General features: G+C 37.3%; 1 protein-coding gene across 2 annotated transcripts in view; it reads right to left on the bottom strand.

The window, feature by feature from the left end:
* Window positions 1-26445, bottom strand: part of Rgs5 (regulator of G protein signaling 5) — a 142620-nt gene that overhangs the window by 21714 nt on the left and 94461 nt on the right. Inside the window, exons 3-4 of one of the 2 annotated variants that reach the window (XM_033765681.1) lie at window positions 8018-8052; window positions 2365-2475 (exon numbers count right to left, since the gene is read on the bottom strand). In XM_033765681.1, coding sequence (XP_033621572.1) covers window positions 2365-2475; window positions 8018-8052 — 146 coding nt within the window. The remainder of the gene's footprint in view (window positions 1-2364; window positions 2476-8017; window positions 8053-26445) is intronic. The other variant, XM_010621504.2, reaches the window with a different exon arrangement.

Raw genomic sequence — 26445 nt, 5'->3', positions numbered from 1 at the left:
GAGTGTTTGGTCAAGGAGGTAGACAGTAGTCAATGCCGCAAAAACTCAAAGATGATTCTTTTGAGATAACCGGTGAGGAGGTAAAGTTTAAATCTGATAAGGAGATAAAGCAAATATTGGAAACTGAGTATAAACTTCTATTTTTGGAGTGAATGAAAGCAAGAGAAAGGCATAAGAATAGAAACAAAGAAGGGCTGGGAAAGTATTTATCAGAGTGGATATAGGTACTTGTTACTTCCTAATGGAAATGGTTGAGAGAGAAAAAGAGCAATTAAGAAAATTGAAATGATAACAGAAGCTAGCTTTGGGTGGTAAGGATATAGTTAGCTTTTCTCTAAATTTTTTAATGGTCCAAATTTTTAATCAAATGAGAATTTAAAAGTGCCTTAAAAATAGAAAATACTCCTAAAAAAGGAATTATACTGATGTTGACAGCTGTAAAAAGGTGGGGAAGGGGAGGATAAAAATACTTTCAGTCAAGAGAAGGCTTATTTTCTCTTCTGCAAGAAGAGAATATGCAGGGAAGTTTTAAAGTAGAGAAGAGATTAACAGAGTGCATGAAGAACATCAGTTTTCCTTGTCAGGTAAAAGGCACTGAAATTTGCCCAAGAGACATGGAATGTAGTTTAAGGGTTCAGAGGACAGGGGGAAGCTCTTTTATTGGTCACTGTTAAAAATGCAGTTGACACATTCAAATATTCCCTAGGGATATGAAAGCTTTTTCTAAAAACAGTTCAAACTTCGGGAAAAAGAAAGCAAAAGGAAGACAAAAGAAGCAAGTAATCCAGTAAATGTCATGCCCAGGTTTCTTCCAAAATAGTTTTTCTCTGCATCCCTTAAGCCAAATAGTTCAAGTGCTTATGTGGGTTGTTAATGTAGAAAATTAAGGTAGGAAATGTACCACTATATTTTTTAAAGTTAATCCCAACAAATCAATAATCATCATGTTGTTTACTTCAAAATAGACCTTTTAATCTGTTGCTGCTAAAAAATGTGGTTCTTACTCTCCACTAGTGCTTGCTGCTGCTTCACATACAATTAGCTTCTCCCTTTTAAAGGGAGAAAATTCAGTTAGACCTCACTTCCAGATTGAGATCACTTTGAAGTAATAAAAGAGAATGGAAATAGCCACTTAGGTTGATGAAAATGACTTTAAAAAAGAACATCTCATTTCTATATCCCCTAACCAGTCCAACTGTATTAAATTGAAGGTCACTGGGACAAAAGACTGGTTGACCAATTCACACAAATGTTAAATTTAAAAAGAGAAATCCGAGTTAAAAGTCACTGCTATTTTCACCACAGTTCTGTGTTCTTGAAGGTTTTAGATAGCAGACTGAAGGAGTTTGAACACATTTTGTTTTTCTTCTACCTCGTTTCCTGATTTTTTATGGTTATCTCTGTCTTAAAGGGAAGATGGAGTGTATTTCTTTAAGCACGATGGCAGTATGTGGGGCAGAGGTGGTGTACTAATGAGAGGGTGAGAGATCCCTTTCAGGAATATTAATTTATAGATTGAAAAAAATGTCCAGTGTGCATTAAAGAGAAATAGTCAAGTACTCAATCCTCCCTTAGGTAACAGTTGTTTCTTCCCCTGTTAGACCTAGATGGGACACTATACTGGAGAAGAAACTGTTTATCTTAAATTGCTTCTTTTCCTAGAAAAAAATGTGAGAGAATGAAAAGATGAAAATAAAGTGTTTGTAGATGGGGAGGGGAGGAGGGGGTGAAGGGAGGGCAGAGGTAAGGGGAAAAAATGAGAATCAAGACTTGCCATGTAAAGGTACATGATCCCAACAATGAATGTAACTGTACTGTATCCCTAAATGTACCAATAAACTCAATAAAAAAAAAAAAATTGCTTCTTTTCCTTAGCATCTTCCTGGGAAGCAGCTCTGATTTGCATCCCCATCTTGAGGTGGTGGCCTTGGAGAGTACCTTATCAGATAAGCATGCAAGGCTCATGATTAACTGGATCAGGGATGATTTCCTGATCCAAGGCAGTAAATGATCATTTATTTTTGCCACAACTTTGTGGGTAAAAAATTGAGAAGATGGCCGATGCCATTTTATAAAGTACGAGCTGTCTTTCCAATGGTAAGGCAGGAATATATTTTTAACTTTTTAATTAATTTTTATTTTTAGTATTTTGCCAGTATCCAATATTATACAACAGACATGGAGCAGTAAAAAAAAAAAAAAAAAAAAAAAATGTACTTTTCTTCAAAGCAACTCCCTGAGGCCTTTTATGATACTCAGTGAGTAATGGAAGGGGATAGTTCTACAGATGAGGGATGGTGCTCTACACTTGAAAAATAGCCATCATCTAGAAGACAATGAGTGAAGTCCATATTTATGACTCACTTTTGAGTCTTGGCTGGTTTCTCCAGCTTCTCATTGTACGGAATGACAAGGTCAAGAGCTGAGTCTGGCTTCTGGAGAAGAATTCCCAACTTGATCTTAATCTCCTTAGCCCTGAAAGAAGAGATATGAAGAGGAAGTAAGAACATTATGTGAGCACACAGATCTAAAAAGAGATTTCTTTATGCATCAGAGTAACAAAAATGAACAAAACCTAATTTTACTTCTTTCCTTTTGCAGAAAAAATATCAATGCAGTAATAGAACAAATGGTATTTACCAAGCTCTTGTTATGATCCCAATTAATTTGCATGAGTTCATTTAAATCTTCCCTCATTTTTTTAACAGCACATGCTGTAGTATTACTTTCAGTATATAGATGAGGAAACTGAGTAACAGGGAGTTTACATAACTTACTTAAGTCAACCCAGCCAGTACATGGCAGAGCCCAAGCTACAAGTCTCTGGAATTCACAGATACACTCACTGTACTGTCCACCAGCCAGTAATTGGATTATAACATTTGGAAAAATTAATTTTTTACTGCCAGATCTTGGTTTCCTTTTTTTTGCATAGTGACGGCCTAGATTTTCTTCACAAACCATTTCCACCTATAAAATTATTCTGCTTGATGATTTATTTGCCTACACGGTTTTCCAACTTTATTCCTACTGTCTCACAATGGCTATTCAGAGTATCTTACACACATATGAGGTGAGTACTATTGCCAATGGATTGACTTTTAACATTTACTGGTCCTTCAGCTTCTTAGTGAGCATATGTGGTCAGAATTCTGGGTATTCCTCCATCAAAAGATGCACTTATTTTCAGACTCAGTTTTAAAATTAATCTTCTAAGCTACTCATAGTTTTATCACAATTCTGAACTTAAAGCAGCATGCAAACTTTAAGTATTAATCCAATACACAACAAGCTGTTGGACATTAGAAGACCCCAAAACTGTCCTTTCTTTTCACTGAGGCACACATGCATTTAAAATAGGGTTTATCATGCTGTGTTATGGTTACTGATTTATATGTCTTTTCCAACCTGCATAAAAGAACGCTTTGAAGGCAGGAATTGAATCTTGACTGGCACAATGTTTGGCAAAATAGTAAACACACAATAATATTTGCCAGTGTAAACTAAAAATGTCTTGATTTCATTCCTCATAAATCTGTTAACATTTGTCTCCCAGTCAATGCTAATCGTAACTAAAGCCTGAAGAGATGTGATGGGGTTCATGTTGTAGCCACACACTTTCCCCACTGCCTGCAGAGACTGTGGTGAGACAATTTAAGTAAAAGAGTGCCTAAGATTAACAATTGTAGAAATTAGAGAGAAATGGTTAAAGAAATTTACTCTAGTAACTTCCACAGAACCCATTAAGTATCTAATTATTATATTTTCCTCTTATATGTAAATATGATTTTAAAATTATGATTTAGAATTAGTCATATCTATGAGCATCTTCTCTTTGGCATTTATTTCTGCTTCTGCTTTTTCTCTAGGACCTTTTCACTGACTGAAGCCAGTTTTGGTGCCCTACTATATCAGGTTGAGCTAAGCCAACCATAGCACTATGGTACAAACTGGAAATGTTCTGCTGAAAGAACTTATATAATATAGTGAGAAAGATAATAAGTCTTGCTTTGAGTCTACCCTCCATGACTTACTAAAATTATCTAATTTTTTTCTGGCCTGGAAATTGGGACTGGTAACATAGTACATCCCCAGGTTTTTTTGATGATTAAATATGCTAAGGCATGTGAGTCATGTAGCACATCATTTGTTATTATAATTCTGCTTCTGCAAAGTTAGTTCTAACTGCAAAGTCACACTTGCCAACCAAACTTTACTTATGTTTCCTAACTTTAAGCACCAATTTGAAACATCCAAAAATTTCTCATAAGTTACTACAAAATCATTAGACCTACCACTACTCATATTCTACCTCTGAAGACAAAACTGCCAATTTTATAGTTATCTGAAATACGAACAACAAGATTAGAGGTATGGCAGGAGATGCATGTAATATTTCTGGCTACCTGCTGCTAGCTAATGTGCAGTACTACAACCAGAGATACCAGGTCCATCTACTATATCTGGATGCAGAATCCCTCCCAGGTGGTAAGGAAGTTTATCTTTAACCCCTTCCCTCCTGGCTCCACATGTTCCTCTCTCCCATACATAAAAGGGATGTCTATGGGAACTGTTTTACTGTGGATACTCATCAATATTTACACAAAGATCGTCTAAAGGACCATTCTTATGTGTTTAGGATTTGTTTAATTGTTTTTTTAGGGTTTTTCCCCCTCTCTATTGTTTCTTTTTCTTTTCTCTCTTGCTTAATCTGAGCCATTTGCTTTTGTAAAAGGCAGAAAAATATTTCAGTACAATCCCCTGTAACAGAGTAAGAGGTATGAATAGCATTCCTTACAGAACTGGAGAAAACAATCCTAGGTAACAAGAGAAAAGCAGGAGGCATCACTATCCTGGATTTCAAGTTATATTACAAAGCTACAGTGATTAAAGAAAAAACAGCACAATACTGTCACAAAAACAGACAGGTAGATCAATGAACAGAATAGAGGATGCAGAAAGAAACCCAGGGACATTCAGCTATCTCATCTTTAACAAAGGGGCCAAAAGATACACTAGAGGAAAGATAGCTTTTTAAATAAAAGGTGCAGGGAAAACTAGCTATCTGTATGCAGAAGATTGAATCTATGCCCTTATGTACTAAACTAAAATAAAAATGGATCAAAGATGTAAATGTTAAAACAAATATTTAAATCTCTGGAAGACAAAATAGGTAAGACTCTTGAAGACAGAGGTGTAGGCAAGGACCCTCTGAACAGAACCCCAAGCACACAAAAATAATAAAAATGAGCAAGTGGGATCATATCAAATAAAAAGCTTCTGCACAGCAAAGGAAACAACCACAGAGTGAGTGAAGAGATAGCCTAAGAATGGGAAAAAATTTTTGTCAGCTGTCGCTGTGATAGAGGACTAATACAGTGGACCTTGACTTACAAACTCAATTCGTTCCCGAGGGCTGGTCGTAACTTAAGTTGGTCAACTGCCTTCAAAGTCTCTCTCCTGAATAATTTTAGGCCATGCTTTCTTCCAAGCAGATCTCAGTGTCCTTAGAGAGACATTGGCCCAGGATTCGTCAATTAACACCACACAGGAAAGGATGTGGTAATGTTCTTTCCAGAACTCTTTAAGGGTTAAATCTGTGCCTGACACTATCTGGAAGCCCAAGTGGCTGACATTTGGGTCATAACTCAAGATTTCGGACATAAATTAACTAAAATTCCATGTGTAACCCAAGTTGTTCATATGTCAGGCTGGTTGTAACTCAAGGATTCAGTGACTGTAATAACAAATGCTGGGTAACTATAATAACAAATTCTGATAAGGCTGATGGGGAAAAAAACATCTCTACATTGTCGGTGGGAATGTCAACTAGTACAACCATTATGGAAGTAAGTGTGGAGAGTCCTCAGAAACAAAGTAAAATTCCATTTCACTCAGTCATTCTCCTTCTAGGCATCTTCCCTAAAGAGTTAAAGACATCATAATACAGCGACACACATATAACTATATTTATAGCAGTGCAATTCATAACAGCCACATTTTGGAAGGGGCCTATATGTTCATCAACAGATGAATGGATAAGACAATGTGGTATTCAGATAAAATGGAGTACTACTCTGTCATAAAGAAGTATAAACTTGAGTCATATGTAGAAACATACCTGGAGACTATAATGTTAAGTGAAATAAAATTATACATAAGCTTCACTATTGCATGGTTAGTCTTATATGAGAAATCAAAAATATAAAAGAAGAGCAAAATAAAAGAAAGACAATAGGATATAGGGAGACCGATTTTGAAATGGGAAGGAGACCAAAAGATGGAGGGGTGGGGAGGGAGTAGAAGGGAAAGTAAAAAGAACTGAGATGTGTTATGTAAATGTACCAACTCCGCATAACAAATGTAATTGTCATGTATGGCAAACATGTACTAATAAAAAGTAAAAATTTTTAAAGTGATAAGTAAATTAAATTAAGGGTAGTCAGAACACGTTGTTTCTAAAAATAACAGTTCTTTCCTTCTTTACTTACTGATTGACTTATTGATCACTCTTACTATGGCAGGCAGGATACAGCAGGCACACAGACACTCAGAGGGTCTGGTCTTTGCTTTCCAGGTGCCTGTGGCCTATTGTGATCTTAGGCTTAGAAACAAACCCACACAGCTGCCTAAAGAAAGGATGCCCAGGAAGCAGACAGTACTGGTGGAGAAGCACCAGTGTCCACTGAGTGAGCGAGGGAGACTGAGAGGAGACAGTTGGAGGTGGAGAATTTTAAGCAATGCTCATCCAGGTGGACAAAAGGATGACAGACCTTCCACATAGAGAGAAGGGCACGTGCGCATCATTTTAGGAGAGGCAAAAGCACTTGCGCTGTGTGATGAAGAGAGGTGGGGCCGGGACCTCTGTGGAGCACCTAGACAGCAGGACATTTGGTGTGAGTGCAAGAAAAAGGCAAAACTATTAAAAGGCATCTTCAAAGACTGTCTCTATTATATAAAGAGGAGCCATCCTGTCTCATGAATGCTATTTTTGGGAGCTATTTCTGAATGCATTTCCCCATAAAAAGTCCATAAATGGTTGTTAAATTCTCAAGACACTCTTCAAAAACCAAAACCACTTTTAAAACCAAGATGAATCAAAACCAAAGGACTGCTTTATTTATACCATTTTTAAATAAGCTTTGACTGTATCACCTACAGAAATTATTTTATAAATATTATATTTTATTTTCTCAAAGCAAACACACATACCTGAAAACCAGGCCACTCTCTTCTCCATATTTGCCTTGGAAATGTAAGAGGAAACACAAAAGCAGTGCTTTGGAAAGCCCTTCTCTCTATGGCATAAACTCTGCTCTTTCAAGAATAGGAGGTCAAAAAGTCAGGAACATATAAACCGGGAAGTCCAATCAATTGGATTAGAAACTTGAGGCCAGGAAAAACACAATGGACTTAGTATATCTGTTTTCCTCCCAAGAATTCCTGGGATACTATTTCATCCCCTTTTCCCTTTTCTTCTCACAAGAGTCCCCACACATAAATCAGATGGATAACCAAAGTAAAGCTCAAACTTACCAAATTATTTTCCTCTTTAAAGATAAACTCAAATGCATCTGACATTAATTTAATGTCAAAAATAACCCTATCTGGAAATCAAAACCTAATCTGATTATGATTTTAGACTCAGTCTCTGGCTCTGTGTGACTGCTCAGTAGGCATTTTTCCTGACTTTATTACATTAACACTTGCTAACAAGAAACAATTTTTATATCCTCTCAACTCCCTTGCCCATACTTGTTATCCTTTTGTTTTACAAAGAAAAACTTGTTTTGAAATAAAATCAATTGGAGATGCCAAGGTGAGAGTTTAAATAATGCCTCAAATGAACATAATTCTTTCTGGATATGACTCACTACTGATTTCAAGCTGGAAAGGGTCTGAATAATTCTAGGGCTGCTCCCTGCATGGCATCAGGGTGGCCAGGAAACCAATTTCTAAAGGCCATGGACTACCTTGGTCCTTCCTGCTAATGGAAAAATAAAGTTAAAGTTATTACCTCAAAATGCATATGCTCGGTAAAGCACAAGCAATCTGAAAAACAGAAACATAGTTAACTTTCTAGAAATAGAATTACTGTATATGCAAGCATAATTTATTGGGAACTAATTATAGAAAAAGTCCTATACTAGATTGTTCAAGGGTTACAAAGATGTTTCTTGCCTTGTAGACCTGTAGAACAACTAAATGGTCCATTCACACTACAGGTAAACTATATAGTAGATATTTTTGCAATCACTGAAGCAACGAGGTAGGAATAATTTAAAAAACACAACTCTAACTACAAGGAGCTCAAATGTGCACTAATGTGATAACAGGAAGATATAGCAATGAGACTAATAACTTACTATATCTCAGAAACCTCTGTACTTGTCTTTCATGGCTATTATCAGTTTGTATTATATCTCTAGATATATATTTGAGTATTATCTATCTCTTCTACAGATTTGTCAGGTCCCCAGGAGCAAGATTAGCATATTTTGTTCACAATTATAGCTTTGACATTTAGTCAAGGGCCTTGCGCTTAGTGGGCACTCAATAAAAACTTCTTTTATAAGCCGGGAATGGTGGTGCACACCTGTAATCCCAGCACTTGGGAGGCTGAGGAAGGAGGATCGCTGTGAGTTCAAGAACAGCCTGGGCTACATAGTGAGTTCCAGGTCAGTCTCAACTACATAGTGAGACCCTGTTTCAAAAAACCAAAACCAAACCAAAACAAAACAACAACCAAAAACAGCTTCTTTTATAAACTGATGAGTGAGTAAATGAACTGAATTGCTAGGTTATTGCAGAATGGCATTTTGGGGTCACGGAGCTGAAATGTTGGGGTGAGATAAAATGAGAAACTGAGGACTAAGATATCTCTCATTTTATTAATGGAAGTGAGGTAAACCATTAAATGACCATAAAATAACTAAATTCAATTTTTTAAAAAAATTTAATTTCTGTCCTTTACAGAGATTGAAAATAGAGAAGTGGAAGGGCAGAAGTGCAGTTCAGCAGCAGAGTACTTACTTGTCTAGCATGTGTGAGACCCTGAGCATGATTGCTACCACCTCAAAAATAAAAATGAAAGACAAAGAAAAAAACAGAAAAGTTGGGCTCAAACTGAGCATGCATTCAGTTCTTTATACCATACAGCACATATTCTGATGATACGAAGCAGAGAGGGTAACTACAATCATTACAAATCTGAAAAGAACTCATTATGAGACATAATTTCCCAGGACTTAATGGAAAAGAAGCTGAAGCAGCCCTGAGGCGTTGATCAGTCGGGTAGTCGTAAGATTTTTGGCAATCACAAGCAGGTTTAATTCTCGACTCCATACATATATTAGTGATAGTCAGGAGGAAAGAAGTGGAGGAAAGTTAAGATATATAGGTTAGGGTTTTTATAATTCCTTTTTAAAAAATATGTCCCAGCATAGGACAATCCAATTTAAATCCAGTCCAACTGAAATCTGTGTGGCGGACGCCCCCTGCTGGCCCTGGGAAGGCATGAGCTAAAACTAGTAACCCGACAGCAGATCTATTCCCGATTCCTGAAGAAACAGTAATGGAGCTTGTTTCCATGTAGGTAAGAAGAATGTCCTGTCTTGCTTCCTAAAAATGAAGTTAATGCCCAGGGAGAATAAATACGAGCTTCTATAGCATATTTTTTAGCAACCAGCCACCTCCAGAGCTGGAGAATATGGTTTCAGCAGGATCTGAGACACAGAGCATGTAGCAGAGATCTGAGTCACATAAATAGAACACACCCAGAGGCTGACAGACAGGAGAGAATCAGATCACTGTATTGAACACCTCAAGAAGGATTCATTTGGTTGAAGACTGGAAGAGCCTTCTTGTTGGCTGCTCACTTAGAACTTGAGATTAGTGGACTTTGTTACACATAGATGGCTCTGGAGAGACAAAGGGAGAAAGAGATCTTGAAATGCAAAACAAAACAGTAAAATAGAAGGACAGAGCAATGGAAGGTCAGATCAATTCTGGAACTGAAATTCTCAGCTCCCTAGGAGCCCCTTAAAACTCAGATCAATTCTATAAGACAGGAGAAGTAGTGCTGAGGCATTTGGTGGAGAAAGAATCTATTGCCTCGGTTATTTATTTATTTAAGTATAGTACTGGGGATCAAACTCTGAACCTTGTGCTTGTGAGGCAGGTGGTGGGACCACTGAGCTAAATCAACAGTCCCTAGTGCCTTGGCATTTTTCCTTTTTCTAACTTAACCCACTTATTGCTTGTGCTTTATCAGAGTATAAAAGCTCAATGTGATGTTTAATTTCTTACCTGATGTATAGAAGTAATATATGGTACATTCTGACAAATTACCCTATAATTACTATGACATATTCTTCAGTGGCTCAAAATGATAGAAATGTGAAGAAAAATACTAAAGAATATAGTTATCATGATTATTAATGAATTCTGATATAACTTCAGCAATGACAGCCCTCTTTCCAAAGACAAGTGGGGTGCCTTAGTAATGTTTTAGGCTTGTGCTCATGTGAGCAATTAATCATAAGGCACTTCAAACTAATGGCAGAGAAAGATGACTAAAAGAATGGATTGATTATGTCAGTTGTGTCCACAGAAAAAATATCCATTTTAGCATTCCACCTCTTGCCAGGGATGGAACTCCGGTCCTTACGCTTGTGAGGCAGGAAGAGGAACCACTGAGCTAAAGCTTTGGCCCGCAATGTTCTAACATTTGCTTTCAATAAGTTTTTATTGGTTGTGTTGTGTTTTTGTGGTACTGGGATTGAACCCAGAGCTTTTGCATCCCCAGCCATTCTTATTTTCTCTTTTGGGACAAGGATTGAGAATTCCGTAAATTGGCTAGGCTGAGTTTTAACACCCCCATCTGTCTTCTTCCGTCTTCCAGAATACTGGGATTATAGACTCGAGGCACAGTACTGGGTGGAAAGTTTTTTAATAACAACTATTTCTATTTTAGTGTTCAAGCTCTTACCTCAGCTGCCCCAAATTAACTTCTTGTCAATTATAACCCTTGCAGACAACCTGCAATAAAAGAACTAGGGGAGCCTCCCAGGGAGACTTATACTTATTTAAATAACTGAATTTATTTCATAGGATCTCAGGGGAGACAGAAAAAACTGGCTTTGTTTGACCTTTCCTTCTGCTCATGTATTTATTCAACAAATTAACAATATGTTTACTGAATACCTGACACATACTGTGTGTAGTTACATATTTTGAAATTATCTGTGAAATAAAAAGACCAGGTCATCTTACGGAGTTTATATTTTAGTTGAGTGACATGGACACAAAACAAGGAATACAAATTAGAAAAAATTTAACTGGTTGTAATTGCTACTGTGGATATTTATAATGGGTGACTGAAAAACGCAGTGAATGTTTTAATTTTTTAAATTATTAACAATTATTACAGTAAAAGACCCATTACCAAGAACAACGGGATAAGTGTTTTTAAAATTGGAGAGTATTTTGAGTGGGATTGATGGCATTGTGCCATTTCATAATTTTTTAATTTTTAATTTAAACATTCACCATAAGTTTTGATCACCCTTTGCTGATCAAACATTTACAGTATAGCAGTTTCTGTCAAGTAAAAACATTACAATGATTCCTCTTCCACCTTATTTCCCATGTCTGACACCATGGGCCTTTTGGCTCTTCCCCAAAGTCAAAATGACTATGAAAAATAAATATTTTGAATCAATTCAGAACACTGAGGCAGGCAAGACAGTGCAAGTAAAGACACTCATGAAAGAGGACTTTCAGAATTGTTTCAGAAAGTGTCGAGCAATGGGATAAGGGTGTTCAAAGTAAGGGGGAGTTTTGAGGGGAGCTAATGGCAATGTGTCTTTTACTGTAAAATTCTTTAAAAATGTAAATATCAGCCATATGTTTTGAGAGAAGGAAAGGAGGAGGAAGTAAAAAAGGAGGCCCTGACCTCTTTTAAGGCAGTGTGACTAGGTCCATCATTGCAGCACCCTTGCTTGCTAATTGACTGTCAAATGCAAACTGAACTTGGGCAGCTTGACATAGCCTGACCTACCTGATGGTTTGCGGTGGTCCTTGGCCCCCTGAGGGAGAAATATGGTCATTCTCCCCAGGACTCTGATATATCCAAGTGTGGAATATCATGTGCTGTCACCAGATTTTCATCTAATCCTACACTTCCTGAATCCAGGTGCAAGGACTCCATCATGGGCACAGGGACACCCGTCCTTTTAGCACACAGGCAGGAAAGCAGGTGATCTGTAGTAACTCATAGGATCATGACAATAACTTATATACATATCAATTCATTGAGATGTTATTTATATTTTTCTCTATGTTTAAAGAAAGTAGCTGACATTTGTGTTTTGTTGTACCTGAAAGAGCTATATTATGGAGCCCAAAGCACATGAACATGAAGGGTAGTATTCTACATTAGCCTTTGTTTTTCCAAACCTTAAACGTGCTGAGTAGATCTGCTGCAGGCTTATCACGAAGAGGAGGACTGAGATACTAATGCTTTTTAATTAATGGTAAAGAAAGAAGCAAAAATTAGGGGGGAGTGACTTACTAGGCAAACCATAGGATGATGATTTAAGGTTGTGTAACTAATGAAACCCTCACTCTGCCTGTTGTGCACCTCTGCCGCACTCCACAGAGAGGGCAGGACTGCAGAGAGTGACACATACATGATATCCAAAACGAGGTGGGCAGCTCCACTTAAGATGATGCCAACACCAAACAAGAGATCCTGGAGTGGCTGCCAGGGATTTGTAGGCTTCAAGCAAGAAACGTAAACAACTAATGCTTCCATTTAAAAGTATTTAAAAACCTGCCTCCTATGAATATGAAAACATTCTCATGAAAAACAGATTGCTTGAGCTAAAACATAAGGTGTTCAGGAGAACTTTGTAACCATAATTGTGATGAAAACATGGAAATCACAAACAATAAATGCGGTGGAATTTCCATGACTGAAGAAAAATCATCAAAAGAACACTAGCAACCTGCTGTTTTGGATAACTAAGTCATTCTGGCCGCCTGGATATGTACAAATGATATCATAAGATACTTTCCAGATCTCCAGTCCCTTATAAGAATTACAAATAACACGTTGCACTGTATTAAATCTCTCCCCTGCACTTGGCAGGAAAAATGCTTAAGTTTTAACCATAGGCAAAGTCTTGTCTGAGGTTATATAATAGGTAGAGCTGGTAAAGCAACTAACCTACATTTGGAAAAGGCTCTTCCTAGAGAGAAAGCCAAGTAAAATATTGAGCTTTTATCCCCAAAATCAAATTCATACCAAAGCTGAGCTCTTTGTCCTTATAATCACGCAACTGAATAGGTTAAGTTTTTAAGGACATACTGTAAATATTAGAGTCACACTAACCCGATTCACATTATTACATATCTGACATTTGGAAAGTTTCTAAAACTTACTTTGCTTCTTATCTCATGTGTAAAATGGAGATAATAATGGTACCTACCTCATAAGACTCTTATGACAGTGGAATGAGGTACTATATGTGAAACACTTGTATTAGTCTCTGGTGCATTTGCCGTGGCACTACATATGCAGCAGTTTATTGTTGCTAATATTATTACAGAAAATCTTGTGCTAATGAAGGAAAATACCTAGTTTTTTCACAGAAGAAAATGACATAATTAGAAGTTAGTGGGGAAAACTGTGTAACTATGTAACATCTGCCTGTGACTAAACCCTATTGCCAATTCAGTCATCAATTTGCTGGGTGATCTTGATAAGTTATATGAATTTTCTTGCCTTAGTTAAAAAAAAAAAGAAACTAGTACAACAATGGTCTAATATCCCTGTAGCTGCAATAAATTAAGATTTCATGGTTATAACACATAACATCTTCAGTACACGAACAAAAAAGCCAAGAACCTGCGATGTTCAGTGACTCAGTGGTACCATGTATCCCTTTCTCAGTAGACCTTCTTTCCAATGTCCCACTTTATCAGTAATTACAATAGTCTTATCCTCAATTTTTACACTCTGTGGTCCCCATTAAGTTGTTCTCATTATCAGGAGCTAATCTGTCACATATGCTCTTCTTTCTTCCTGGAAAATTATTTTAAGATTCCCTTTCTTCTGCATTTCCCTCTTTCTCCAGAACTGGATTATTGCGACACTCTACCCCACTATTTCCAAGTTCCTATTTCAGTACCTTCTGCCGTTACTACTAGCCTTTCAGAAAAAGTTCCTGTTCATCTGCAGAGGTTCCCTATTCCCCACCATCGTGGTTCCTCATAGGTGAGTGAGTGAATCACCTGGAGGTCAGTCTGGTTAAAATGCAGACTGCTGGGCTCCAGCCAGAGTTCCTGATTCAAAAGATCTGAGGTACAAGTGGAGAAGTCACATTTCTGGGATAGGACTTCACTCTGAGAACAACTGATTTATCACATCAACTTGAAACACCACATTCTGGCTTCCAAAGTCCTCCATTTCTAACCTTATTTCCCACCGGTCTCCATAACCCCTTGACTATGAAGTCCTGTTCGGTTCTTCAGTATCTTTCCAGCACCACCACTTCCCTCTACCCATACACCAACTTCAAACTCTGCTAACACAAGTCTCATTCTTTGCCCAAAACCTTTGTAGTTACTCTAGCCTTGTTTTCTTTCTTTCTTATGATTATTTCTAATCATAAAACAGAAACACATCTACAGCACTTCAGGGAGTTTTAAATTGACGTTGCTCTTATTTTTAACAGTAAAAAAAATAACCTGAGTCTTATAAAAATTAAAATGTTTCCAAATTCTCATAACTAATAAGTTACAGAGCGAGAGACAGAATGATTTTCTTCTGCTAATGTTTAGGATGGCATATTTTAACGGAAATACTCCAGTCTTCTGTGAGTTTGTATCTAAGAGTTCCATAGGTATGTACTGCCAGTGACACAGCAAACTAGAATAGCATTTGATATATAGTAAATAGCCAATAAATATTACTTATTTTATTATTAGTCACTGTCTCTGTTGTTGCATCTTGCACTTAGGTGTTGGTTGATCTAACATTTACTGAGTAGAGGAATGGGTAAGATGGATAGGACAGGATGGGATGGGGCAGGCTGGGGCAGGCTGGGATGGTACAAAATACGACAGGACAGGACAGGAGAGGAAAGAACAGGATAGGACAGGAAAAAGTATGTTCAGCAAAGTTCTGATTCATTGACACTCAAGAGAAATGCTTTTCAGGAACTCTGTCCTTGTAATAAGGCAACCGATTCTGAAAGCATAGAAAAGACACACTGCTGACCCCTTTATTAAAGACATTTATATGGAGTGACAGCGAGTTTCACAGTCCCTTGTGCTATGAGCACAGCTCAGAATCACACTATAGTATCACCATCCTTGTACTTTTATGTTATTAGTTTGTTTGCTTGCTTATTATTAATTTTTTTCAGCATTGACCCCAGGGCCTTTCCATTCAACTATGTATTCATCCTTTTTTACTTTTTATTTTGTAATAAGATCTCACTAAGTCACTGCGTTGCCCAGGCTGGCCTCAAACTTGCAATCCTCCTGTCTCAGCCGCTTAGACTGCTGAGATTGCAGGCATGCACCACCACACCCAACTTACTTTGTTTTTAAATAGTATTATGTTTCCCAAGTATTCCTATGGAAATTGAGAAATTTCCCATGCTTTTGTGGCCTGGCCCTGACATGCTCATCACGCAGCGTAGTTTACTGGGGGTAATGAAGGAGACAGTGGAGGGTCAAGACAGACAGAACAGAAACAATTCATTTCCCTTTGACCTTCAATTCCCCATCTTATTCAAAATACTGTTGGCAAGACTGCTGGACTTTTGGCTACTCAATTTGGAAGCCAGATAATGAATAGTGGGAAAATGGTTCTGCAGTTGGGGAAGACAGACATTTATGGTTATTTTGAGTTCCAAAGGTGGAGGGGTCAAAAGAGATTCTCATGAGAGCTTCTCTGAACACTTGTGTCACCCATCGCCTTTGAGCATCTTCATGTCCCTCAGCTTTAAATTACAAAGAGATGTCATAGATTGAAAGTTTCTTATTATGCATGACCTGACTATTAACTCACTTAATATACTGCAAAAGAAAAAATAAAAGAGGAAATAAAGGGTACTGGAAAAGGAGGGAAGAAAAGAGGAAGACAAAGAAAAAGTAATTGAGATCTTCATAAACTTTAAAATCTATTTCATCATTTAATAAAATAATGGTTCCCAGAACTTATTCTGTTCTTTCACAAGGCAACTACATCACTGATACAAAATTCATTACTTCAAATAGTACACTTTGTCATCATTCATCTTTGCCATTTTACTAATTTGTTGAGCAAAATAGTGATATAATAATGAGGAATAAGAGCACCATTTCCATAACATAGTAGACAGATTTCAAATAGTCAGTTCTTTCTCCCCACAAAATACTGTAACAGCAGCTTGTTATTCCCAAGAATTCTATTTTAAGAACTATCTAGTTATTGATTCATGCATTCATTTCTGTACTAAGCTACTTGTAAGATTTTACCAGAGAAACTGTCATGTACTATACTAGATACTATGGAGATGTTTTAGAAAATTAATAACAGACTATTCCTGACCTCACGTAGCCTTCATGTTATAAAGAAAATGTGTTTTATTGGGATACAGCTATGACATGGTAGAAACAGTCTTGATTTAGAATTAGAATACCTGTGTTTGAACTAAGGCATGTGGAATGTATTGTCTGAACATGGGCCAGACATGCAAGTTTCTCATCAATAAAATAGTGGTGTCAACCATAACTACCTTCCAGAGTTATAATAAAAATTAAATTAGGTAATATCAAATACCTTATCAAAGTTGAATCTGAAAAAAAAACAGGGTAAGAATTAATATGAACTATAAGGAAGGTTAAAAAAATTCTATGGGAGTTCAAAGAATGGAAGAATACCTTCTCTTTGCGGAAGAATTAGAAAAAGGTTTCCCAGCCAAGTCTGTAGTTCCAGTATTTGGGAGGATGAGGTAGGAGGATCACTGAGAGTTTGAGGGCAGCCTGAACTACATAGTGAGAACTTGTCTCACAAAAACAAACAAATGAAAAAGTTTTCCAGGTATGTTGATACTTGGGGATATATGACTTGAAGTTTGTATTCCAGAGTCCTCTCCTATATTTCTCTCAGCTATGAAAGGATTCTTCCCAAACTTACTATGGAAATTCGTATTTTCCTAAAATTTTCAGTGAAGCCTTCAAAGTCTGTGTATAATATAGGGTGACATTCCTGGAAACTTCACCCCAGTATTCTCAGAATACTCCCTCCCTTGTCTCTCACTTGAGCAAAATGTGGTCTGCCTGTGGCTTCCACATACCAAAGACTAAGAAATAGGAACTCTCCCAAACTGTGTGGTTTCTGGGACAGGAGTTACTAAGTTAGAAATCTTGGGTTAGTCCAAGAACACAGTCCAGGAATCATGCAGATCATCACCTACTTACTGTGCCAATGGTGTCAAGATTTTAATAAATATTAATATATATTACATCAGCCTTTGGGCTGAGTACCCTGCTCTAAACTGGAGAAATGAGCCATCTTAACTAAATGCAGATGTCATTTTATGTATTGCAAATGCAAGCCACAACTGATAGAAGACTGTCAGATATAAAACATGCCCCCCAAAAGGACCTGAGAACTTGGGGGAAGCATGGCCAACGGGAATATCCTACAGAAAAAAGAAAGGAAGAACAATGTCTTCTAAGTGGAAAAATGACTAGTCAGATCCTTATTAGGACATGGCCTACACTTGAAAACTTTTCACTTAAGATGACAAAACAGCTAGAAAGGCATAGAAAAGGGTACAGAAGGTGAAGGGGAACAAGTCATATGGTAACAGTTGTATTCCTACTCTCCCTCCTTAGTAGACTGAATTGTAAAACTCCAAAAAGATGTCCCCACCTTAATCCCTGGATAGCAGAAGGAAATTGGCAGCTATGACAAAATGAAAGATCTTGAGATAGGGAGATTGTCCTGGATTTTTTCTGCAGAACCACTGTAATCATGAGGGTCATTATAAGAGGAAGGTGGAGGGATCAGAGACTTTAGGTGATGCAACAATAAAAACAAATTAGAAAATGCTACTCAGCTGGCTTTGAGGATGAAGGATGGAGTTTTGAGGCAAAGAATGCACATGGCTTCCAGAGTTAGAAAAGGCCAGGACATCATCCCACAGGACCTCCAGAAAGAATGCACCCTTAGGAACCCAGGTTACCTTCTGATCTCCAGAACTGTATGAGAATAAATTTATACTGTTTCAAGCCACTAAACTCAGAGCAATTGTTAAAGCAGCAGTAGGAAACTAATTTATCTTCCCTCAGCTTTTGCTCCTTTAACTTAGTTAACTACATAAAGAGGAGAGACTTAAAAGTAGTCAGATTGTTCTCCAGTCATCCATCATCCTACTCTTCATTGGACACAGAGTTTGTTTGAGCTTTTGGGTCTAGCATAGAAAGCTCCATATTGAAATAAATAGTCCAGGGGAAGGAGATTAGAGAACTACAGACTGAAAATCAGACCATCCAGTCAAGATGAAAGAAGTAAGATTACCTGTGAACTGAAAATAGAAGAGTAGGATGATTTTTTTCAACTACATTAACATATAGTTGTAAAAAATCAATGATTTTCTCTGTGACATTTTTGTACATATTTATATCAAGCTTTGATCATGTAATTTCTCTTTAAATACTGTAGTATAATCATCAAAATCTTTTGAAATATGGTATGAAAATAATACATATTTTAAAAGTAAAGACACAAAATTATAATCAAAATTCATGAACAAAGTTCATCAGATAAAATAAAGGTGATATAGAATCCCAGAGACCCTACTAGTTCCGACTCTAACTGGGTATTACGACCTTGGGCAAATCACCAAAACAGTTTGGACCTGTTTTCTTTTCTTTCCTTTTCTTTTTTTTTTTTTTAAGTGCCGGGATGGAACTTGGGTCCTTGTGCTTGCAAGGCAGGCGGCAGAACTACAGAGCTAAATCCCCGACCGGACCTGTTTTCTTTATGAAAGATGGAGTTAGTCTTTTTTTTTAGAAAAGATGGAGTTAACCTGAAGTTAACAGTCTGCCATTCTAAGCTGGTCATATAAAAGGAGGGGGAAAAATCCCATAAAAAGAGATGAATTCATTAATTCAATTCAATGGAGTATTATCAAAATCATGCTGGGCATTCATTCCTAGACAGTGACAATTACTGTCAAATTTATCATCTTGGTATTTTTTCATGGATCTAACAGATGTTAATAACTAGATTAACAAGTGGATGGAAAAAAGGAAGAGGGGTAAGAAGGAACTCTTCTTAAGAAGGTAGAAACATTTTGAGTTCATTAAGAAAAGGATGAAATCCCAGCACTTGGGAGGCCAAAGGAAGAGAATTACCATGAGTTAGAGGCCAGCCTGAGGTACACAGTGAATTTAAGGTTAGCCTCAATTAAATAATGAGATCCTGTCTCAAAATAAATAAATAAATAAAAAGGATAAATAAGAGAAACACTGTTAGGGCAAAACAAAGAGGAAAGAGAACAAGATGTGTCATGGTACTCATCCAAACAAGGTGAAATTTAAAAAACAAATGAGCCCAATGGACTAAACTGCATGCTGTTTTCCTAGCAGTGGAAAAACTGAACGATGAAAAAAGCATATTTGCTTTGGTTCTTACTGACTCATGAGCAGAGGCCAATGGCCTGGCAATATGGTGAGACAATGGAAATCTGGCCCAGCAAAGGGATGCTCCTATGAGGCACAGACCTATTGGAGTTGGAAAGGTGCATTAAAGTAGGACCTGTTGAAGTCATCAGAACACCCTTCCATGTTTTGAAGGTGAGTGGAACTAGCAAGCTGATATTCCTGTGTGTTCGTTGTGTTGGCAAACTGTGTCTATACAATGAGCAGATACAAAAGGGGCTGCAGCAGTGCAGAAATGGGCTGACTCTGGACATATTCCTCTTGCATATTCCAGGGCACAAAAATGCCAGTAAAATGGTTGCTTGCTAGAAAGCTACTGTCAATGGCTATGGGCCAGACTCACTAGTGAGAAAACTCTGAACAAGCTGGCAAGCAATCCTGGTGCTGGCAGTCTTGGGACTACAAATGGGTCTTCATGGGTAGACTAGCTTTGCTTACAAAGTGTTAATGTGAAAGTTCAGAGTTCTATCAAAGAACTGGAGGGGAATTTATATGGCCAGTTGTCATTTCTTCACATCAAGGAACACATTTGACTAGAGGTGTAAACTATAGATGCTGGAGCAAGGATGATTCCTAAGGGCCTGGCAAGGACTATGCCTGCATCCTATTTAGAAAAACTGTGGACAACAGTGAGCACAGCTGTGTGGCGCAGCAGTAACAATGACCTACTCTTTATGCATCTAAGTAGTGCTTCCCTGTAAGAATGGACGTGGACTAAGGAGAAGACACTTGCTGGACTAGCATTGCTGCCTGAGATTAACAGCATCAGAGTAGACAAACCTATCATCCCTTTTCAAGGTGAAAAACTGGGTATAAATGACAAGAAAGAAGAATAATATCTGATATAATGAAATGAATAAGTACATTTGAAATGAAGAAAATCAAATATCACATTCATATTTTGAAAGAATCTCAGAGCAAGAGATGACATTATGCCTTATCTCACAGATGTGAGAAAGGCTGAAGACATATATTGCTGAGAACTTTTCTGCTTTGGGAAGCTTGCAACCCTGAAGACTGTCTTCCTGGGAGACATTTTCATACCATGTAGTGATGGTCTAAACTAATGCTAAAGATTAAAAAGGATACTAATAATATGCCAGTATCCTTTGTATTCGTAATTGTTTTACTCTAAGGGATTCATAGCCACAGAAGAAATACATATTTGGTCTGTCTCCAGTTCCTATCCAATATATCTTCAACAATAAAAAGGTTCTAATGTTTGACTTTTGACCCTGTTTCTTCACATAAAGTTTCTAAATCTTTCAGAATTTCTGTGATAGGAGTATGTGTTGTTTTAATAAGGTGAGTTCTGGTGGACACCTGGCTGGTCACCAAAAAGACCAAGCCCTGATTAGAAACTTGGAACTTTCCCATCTTCTGGGGAAGAAAGAGGGCTGGAGCTTGAGATAATAATCAACATGCCTACATGATTGCTATAGTTTGGATCTAAAATGTCTCAAAGGCCCATGTATTAAAGTCTTAGTCTTCAATCTAGGGCACTATTGGGAAGTGGTGGAACCTTTATAAGGTGTGTTCTAGTGGGAAGCTTTTGGTCATCATGGGTATGGCTTGGAGGAGGACTGTGAGATGCTGGTTTTCCCATCTTCCTCTCTTTCTCTTACATTGCAGCCATGAGTGAGAAGCTCTGATCTGCTGCATATTTCCTGACATCTTATGCTGCCTCACCACAAGTCAAAATCAACAGATCATGGACCAAAACTTCCAAAATTACAAGCAAAAAACCTTTTATCTTTATAAGTTTATTTAGCTCAGCCATTTGTTATAGTGACAGAAAATGCAAAATGATGATGCTCACATAAAAATCTCCAAGGTTCAGGGTTCACTGACTTTCTCCTTTGCTGAGTAGGAGCAGCACATTATGGTGCTAGAATGGTGGTGTGCTCATAGAGGTCACTGAAGAGCCACACACCTTCACTTATACCGTGTCCTATGTATCTCTTTATCTGGTTGTTCACCTTTATCCTTTGTAATAAACTTTACAGAACAGAGTAAATAGTTCCCTGAGTTTCATGATCCATTACATAAAATTATTGACAGCAGGGAGAAAGTTGTGGTAAGCCCCTAATTATAGCCATCCCAATGATTAACATCTGAAGTTAGGAGCTTATAGGACTGAACCCTTAGCCTGTGGGATTTGACTGTGTACAGTTAGGTGACCTACTTGTTTTGGACTTGTGGCATTCAGAAAAAAGACTAAGATTTGGAAATTTATAATCCAGAAAATATCACATCACTAAACCTCCTGAGAAAGTCCCAAAAGTAAACATGTAATTTGGTCCCACACTCCCACTGACCTAAGTATCCTTTGTAAACTACCACTTAAAATAAGTTACCAAAATACAGGAAGCCGCTTTCTGTATGGAACATCTTGGTTCTTTCTAATCTCCTTGAATCCCATAGATAAGTGCCTCATCAAGAAACAGATGTTTTGCACAAGAAAAGTAATAGCTTGACCAAAATAGCTCCCCACACTTTACTAATAATAAACACTGTCAGAGTAGGGTGCTTCACATTTTTACAAGTACTTGACTTCATGCTGCATGTCCTCCTCTGACTCTAATGTGATAGTTCCAACATCTTTCTAGGGTATAGACTTTTAATGATTTAAGTGAGAAAAGCTGTCCAAATGGGCTAGCTGCTGTTTTAAGCAATGTCTGGGGAAGCAGGAAGAAGACAAGGGAAATATAAAATAATGGCCTTAGCCTCATTTGTTATTGATGAAGCCAACATGCTTACCAAGTATCCACTGTTCAAAGTATTCAAAAGATCCTGAATCATTTAAACCATAACATTTTTCTCCTTTGAAGGAGAAAAAAAATGTCAATTTATATTACCTGGATATGGCAACTGAGTAGAATGATTTGCCAGGAAATATCCTCTGTGAACTTTCCAGGAGCTCTATGAACAGGGTACATAAGCCCTAAGACACATATGCATTATCTGTGCTGATTATATAGCTTCTCACAACTGGATCTAACCTCCAGTTTCCAGGAAAGATCTGATTTCTAATGCCTGGTCTTGGGTCAAGTTATGTGTCTTCAATCTAATTTGAAATGGCAGTTGCTGTGCAGACACATATTTGACATGGATTCATGTCGTCAAGTGGTGAATTTGCACTACTTCCAAGTATTGCCATTACTCCAGAATCTACCTGGGTGGTAAATAAATTCTAATTAATTATGTAAAGGCCCAGAAACTCTGACTCACTCCTCATTCTAGCCTCAGGGATGCAAACTCTTTCATTAGTAAGGCACACAAGTCTTTCTACAGGCAGCACTGAAAAGGACCTGAGTGGGCCACCATTCCCCTGCACTGGAGAAAAGTGCCACATAGGATGAGTGGAATCAGTGATAATACTTGCCTAAAGTTACAGGTGGCTGCATCCTTGGCTTACCTTTTCCACCCTGCCCTCAAGGAATTAGAACAAAATTAGATACTAAGTTCAAGAATCACAGACTGTTAGAGTCACAGATGGTTAAACCCAAATTCACCCTCTCATTGTGCAAGTTGATGTTCATGAACCTTGCCAAAATAAAAAGAATCACTCTCTACTGTCTCTACACACTTTTCTCCATATTTTGATAGGCTTTTAGTTTTGATTATCAAAATTCTTTTAAAGAACAATGAGGTTCTTAATTGAATCCACTGAAATAAAATTATTAGGAAGTAAATTGTGCATTTTAAAATTCATTGCTTCTTTTAAGCTACATTGAGATTATTCTCTGGTCTTCCTATGATTTGGGTGAAATGCTAAATTACAATGAAATCTTTTTCCCTCAAAATGGTGCCTAAATTCAGAGTAGTAAGTGAAGGGCTAGAAGGAATATAAAGAACAATAGAACTGGTTCAGGCCTTATATTTCAAACAAGGCAGGATGCCCACAGAACATGGCTTGTGACTCACTTTCTGCTACAATCATTAGTAGAAGTCAAGGTCACAGTTCAGAACACCTGTATTCCACATCCAGTATCTTTCCCATATATTGTGTAGCTGGCCATACTTGTATCTAGAAATATTGTGCTCTACAAATAGAGAAACGGGAGCAGGTACAGAGACAGAGACAAAAACTGACAGAAACAAAGAAGCAGCTTATTGATTAAGAGAGATTTAAGGGACTTTCATCAAATTCCAGTGTGTGAAATTTTTTGGATGTTGATTCAAACAATGGAAATGAAAAAGACATTGAGTGTATTTGGATGTTCACTAAATATTTATTAATCTTAAAGAGTTACTTTTAATTTTTGAGTATGAATTATAGTTTTTGGTGAGTCTTCCAATGCCTTATAAAAAATTAGTAAGTTTTTAAAAATGAAAGCACTGGAAGAATTATGGACAAAATGATAAAAAAATATTGTACTATCTTATAAATTCATCTTTATTATTTTAAAAGGATGAGATTATGACACAGATGGATAAAAAGAACAGTTTTACCAAAGGTCTTGGCACATAACTGACTGACTTAAATGAGGTTTTCCTTACTATCCACAATGAAGAAAAGAAAGATTAAAGGAAATTCTGTAGAGGTCCACCCATAAAAACTAGTCATCTTACATATATGACTTTATTTATTAAAATACATATTCCCAACAGGCTTTGATGAAGGTGAGAAAATAAGAGCTCAGAAAGTTTCCGTGACCTCCACAAGCACACCCAGCAGGAAGTAATGCAGGTAGAGTTATGACCGCTGCTCTTTCTACCTCACCACCTCACAGCCAATGCTAAGGCAGAGGATAGATTGTAAATTCATATCCTTCCTATCTCTCCATTTTCTTTTATATCCCTAAAACCTGTAACCTTAGGAGTAACTCTCTAGCTTTTGGTGTCTCTATCCTCCTTATAACCCAGCCTTTAAAATACTATACAGATCCAATGTTATCTCAGAGCTGGTTGAAACTTTAAAGGAAGGAGATAAGAACCTGTTATCTGCTGGCCTACAGCCACATCCTGGTTCCTGTTAATAATGATTGATCCTAAAAGAATTAATTAAAGCTTAACTCCTTCGCTTTCTGTCCAGGAAAGACAAAAGCTATTAACACTAGCCCCAGAAAAATAAGTAAACTTTCTTCCTAGATAGCAACTACCCCATAATAGTGTGTAGCTCTTGCTGGAGAAGGAAAAACAAATTAGATAACCTTTTAGGGATCTTCATAATTTAGATTTCTAGAATCTGAAAGTAGTTTGAATTGATATCTAATGATTCAACATACCTCAGACTATGTCAAAGAAAGATTAGAAGGAAGAACTAGTTGGAATACAAAATGGAATTCATTTAAAAATTTGTGATAGTAACTATATAAGAAACAGCACAAGTTGCACAATTTTCTAAAGTTCACCAATAGCCAAAGGCATGGTATCATTAGAAACAAGAGTCACTTTTTCCTGATAGTTATAGAAATGACTGAGGTTTTCTTGCATCTTCACTCTCTTACTAATCCCCACCCCTCCTTGTCCTCCAGCCAGAATCTCTTACCTTGGCCTAAGATATCACTGCTAATGCTTTTTCCTCCAATCTTTGTGGAAAGCCAACAAAACACGATGCTTCCAAGCGAGCAGCTTTGTTTCTAGTTGTATATTCATTTATGTATTCATTCAACAAAATATTTATTAGGTATCTATTGTGGGCCAAATAGATTGCCTTTTTTGATAACTGCATTATTTTAGATTGAGAATAAAAACAAGCTTTCCTCCATGCAAATCTCTTCAATCTTCAAAGTTAAGAGTGGATGGGAATTTGAGAAATTCCCAGGTGTATCAGTTAACTTTCTATTAATGTAACAAAACACCTGAGGCCAGACATTCTACAAAGAAAAGAGGTCACAATTCTGAAGGTTTACAGTTTTCAATGCCTGGCGCTGACATCAGCTCAGCTCATGGCAGATGGCAGGAGCACTTGCAAAGATGGAAAGATCACAAGGGCAGAAAGGAAGCCAGAACCAGGGAAAGGGCCCATAACAAATTCATACTAGGTCCCTGCTATAGTTTGGGTCTTAAATGCTTCCTAAAGGCCCAGGGTTAAAGGCTTGTTCCCCAAGGTGGTGCTGTTGGGAGTTGGTGGAAGCTTTAGAAAGTGGTTGTGAGACTCTAGCCCTTTCAACTTTCTCTTTGTTCCCTTGTAATGAGGTGAGCAGTCTTTCTGTATTATATACTCCCATCATAATGTGTTGCCTCATGACAGGACCAAAAGCAATGGAGTCAATCAATCGTGGATTGCAAGCTTCATCTCTGCCTTCTGCAAACTTCCTTTTCTGTTACCACAGCTTGTTTGGTTGGAAATTTGTTAAGACAAACTTTGTTATGTTATCAATATATCTTTGTACCTATTTTCTACTGATAATGAATATTAATTTTTAAGTAAATTTTATCATAACTATACTTAAATAAATGGATAATAAATCATTAATGTCATTCAGTATCTGGTACATATTACAAATTCTCCAACTGCCTCAAAGATAATATTTGTTTTTCTCAAATCACATAAATCACAAACATTCCACACATTACTGCACTGTTTTATTATACCAAAGTATACATTGTATTGTAGAAAATATGCATTGTGTATATGTGGGGGGATATGTTTTTACACATATTTGTGCACTATTAAATGAGAAACATGGTCATGAATGTGGTAGGATTTTGCACATTTGGCATATCGATAGTTTCTCTGCTAACCTTATGATTTCTCTAAATATTACA

The sequence above is a fragment of the Fukomys damarensis genome, unplaced genomic scaffold (assembly GCF_012274545.1).
Source record: "Fukomys damarensis isolate Sample0158 unplaced genomic scaffold, DMR_v1.0_HiC HiC_scaffold_19, whole genome shotgun sequence".
NCBI classification, from domain to species: domain Eukaryota; kingdom Metazoa; phylum Chordata; class Mammalia; order Rodentia; family Bathyergidae; genus Fukomys; species Fukomys damarensis.
Note: the sequence above shows the minus strand (reverse complement) of the source record. Positions and strands in the feature narration are given on the sequence as shown.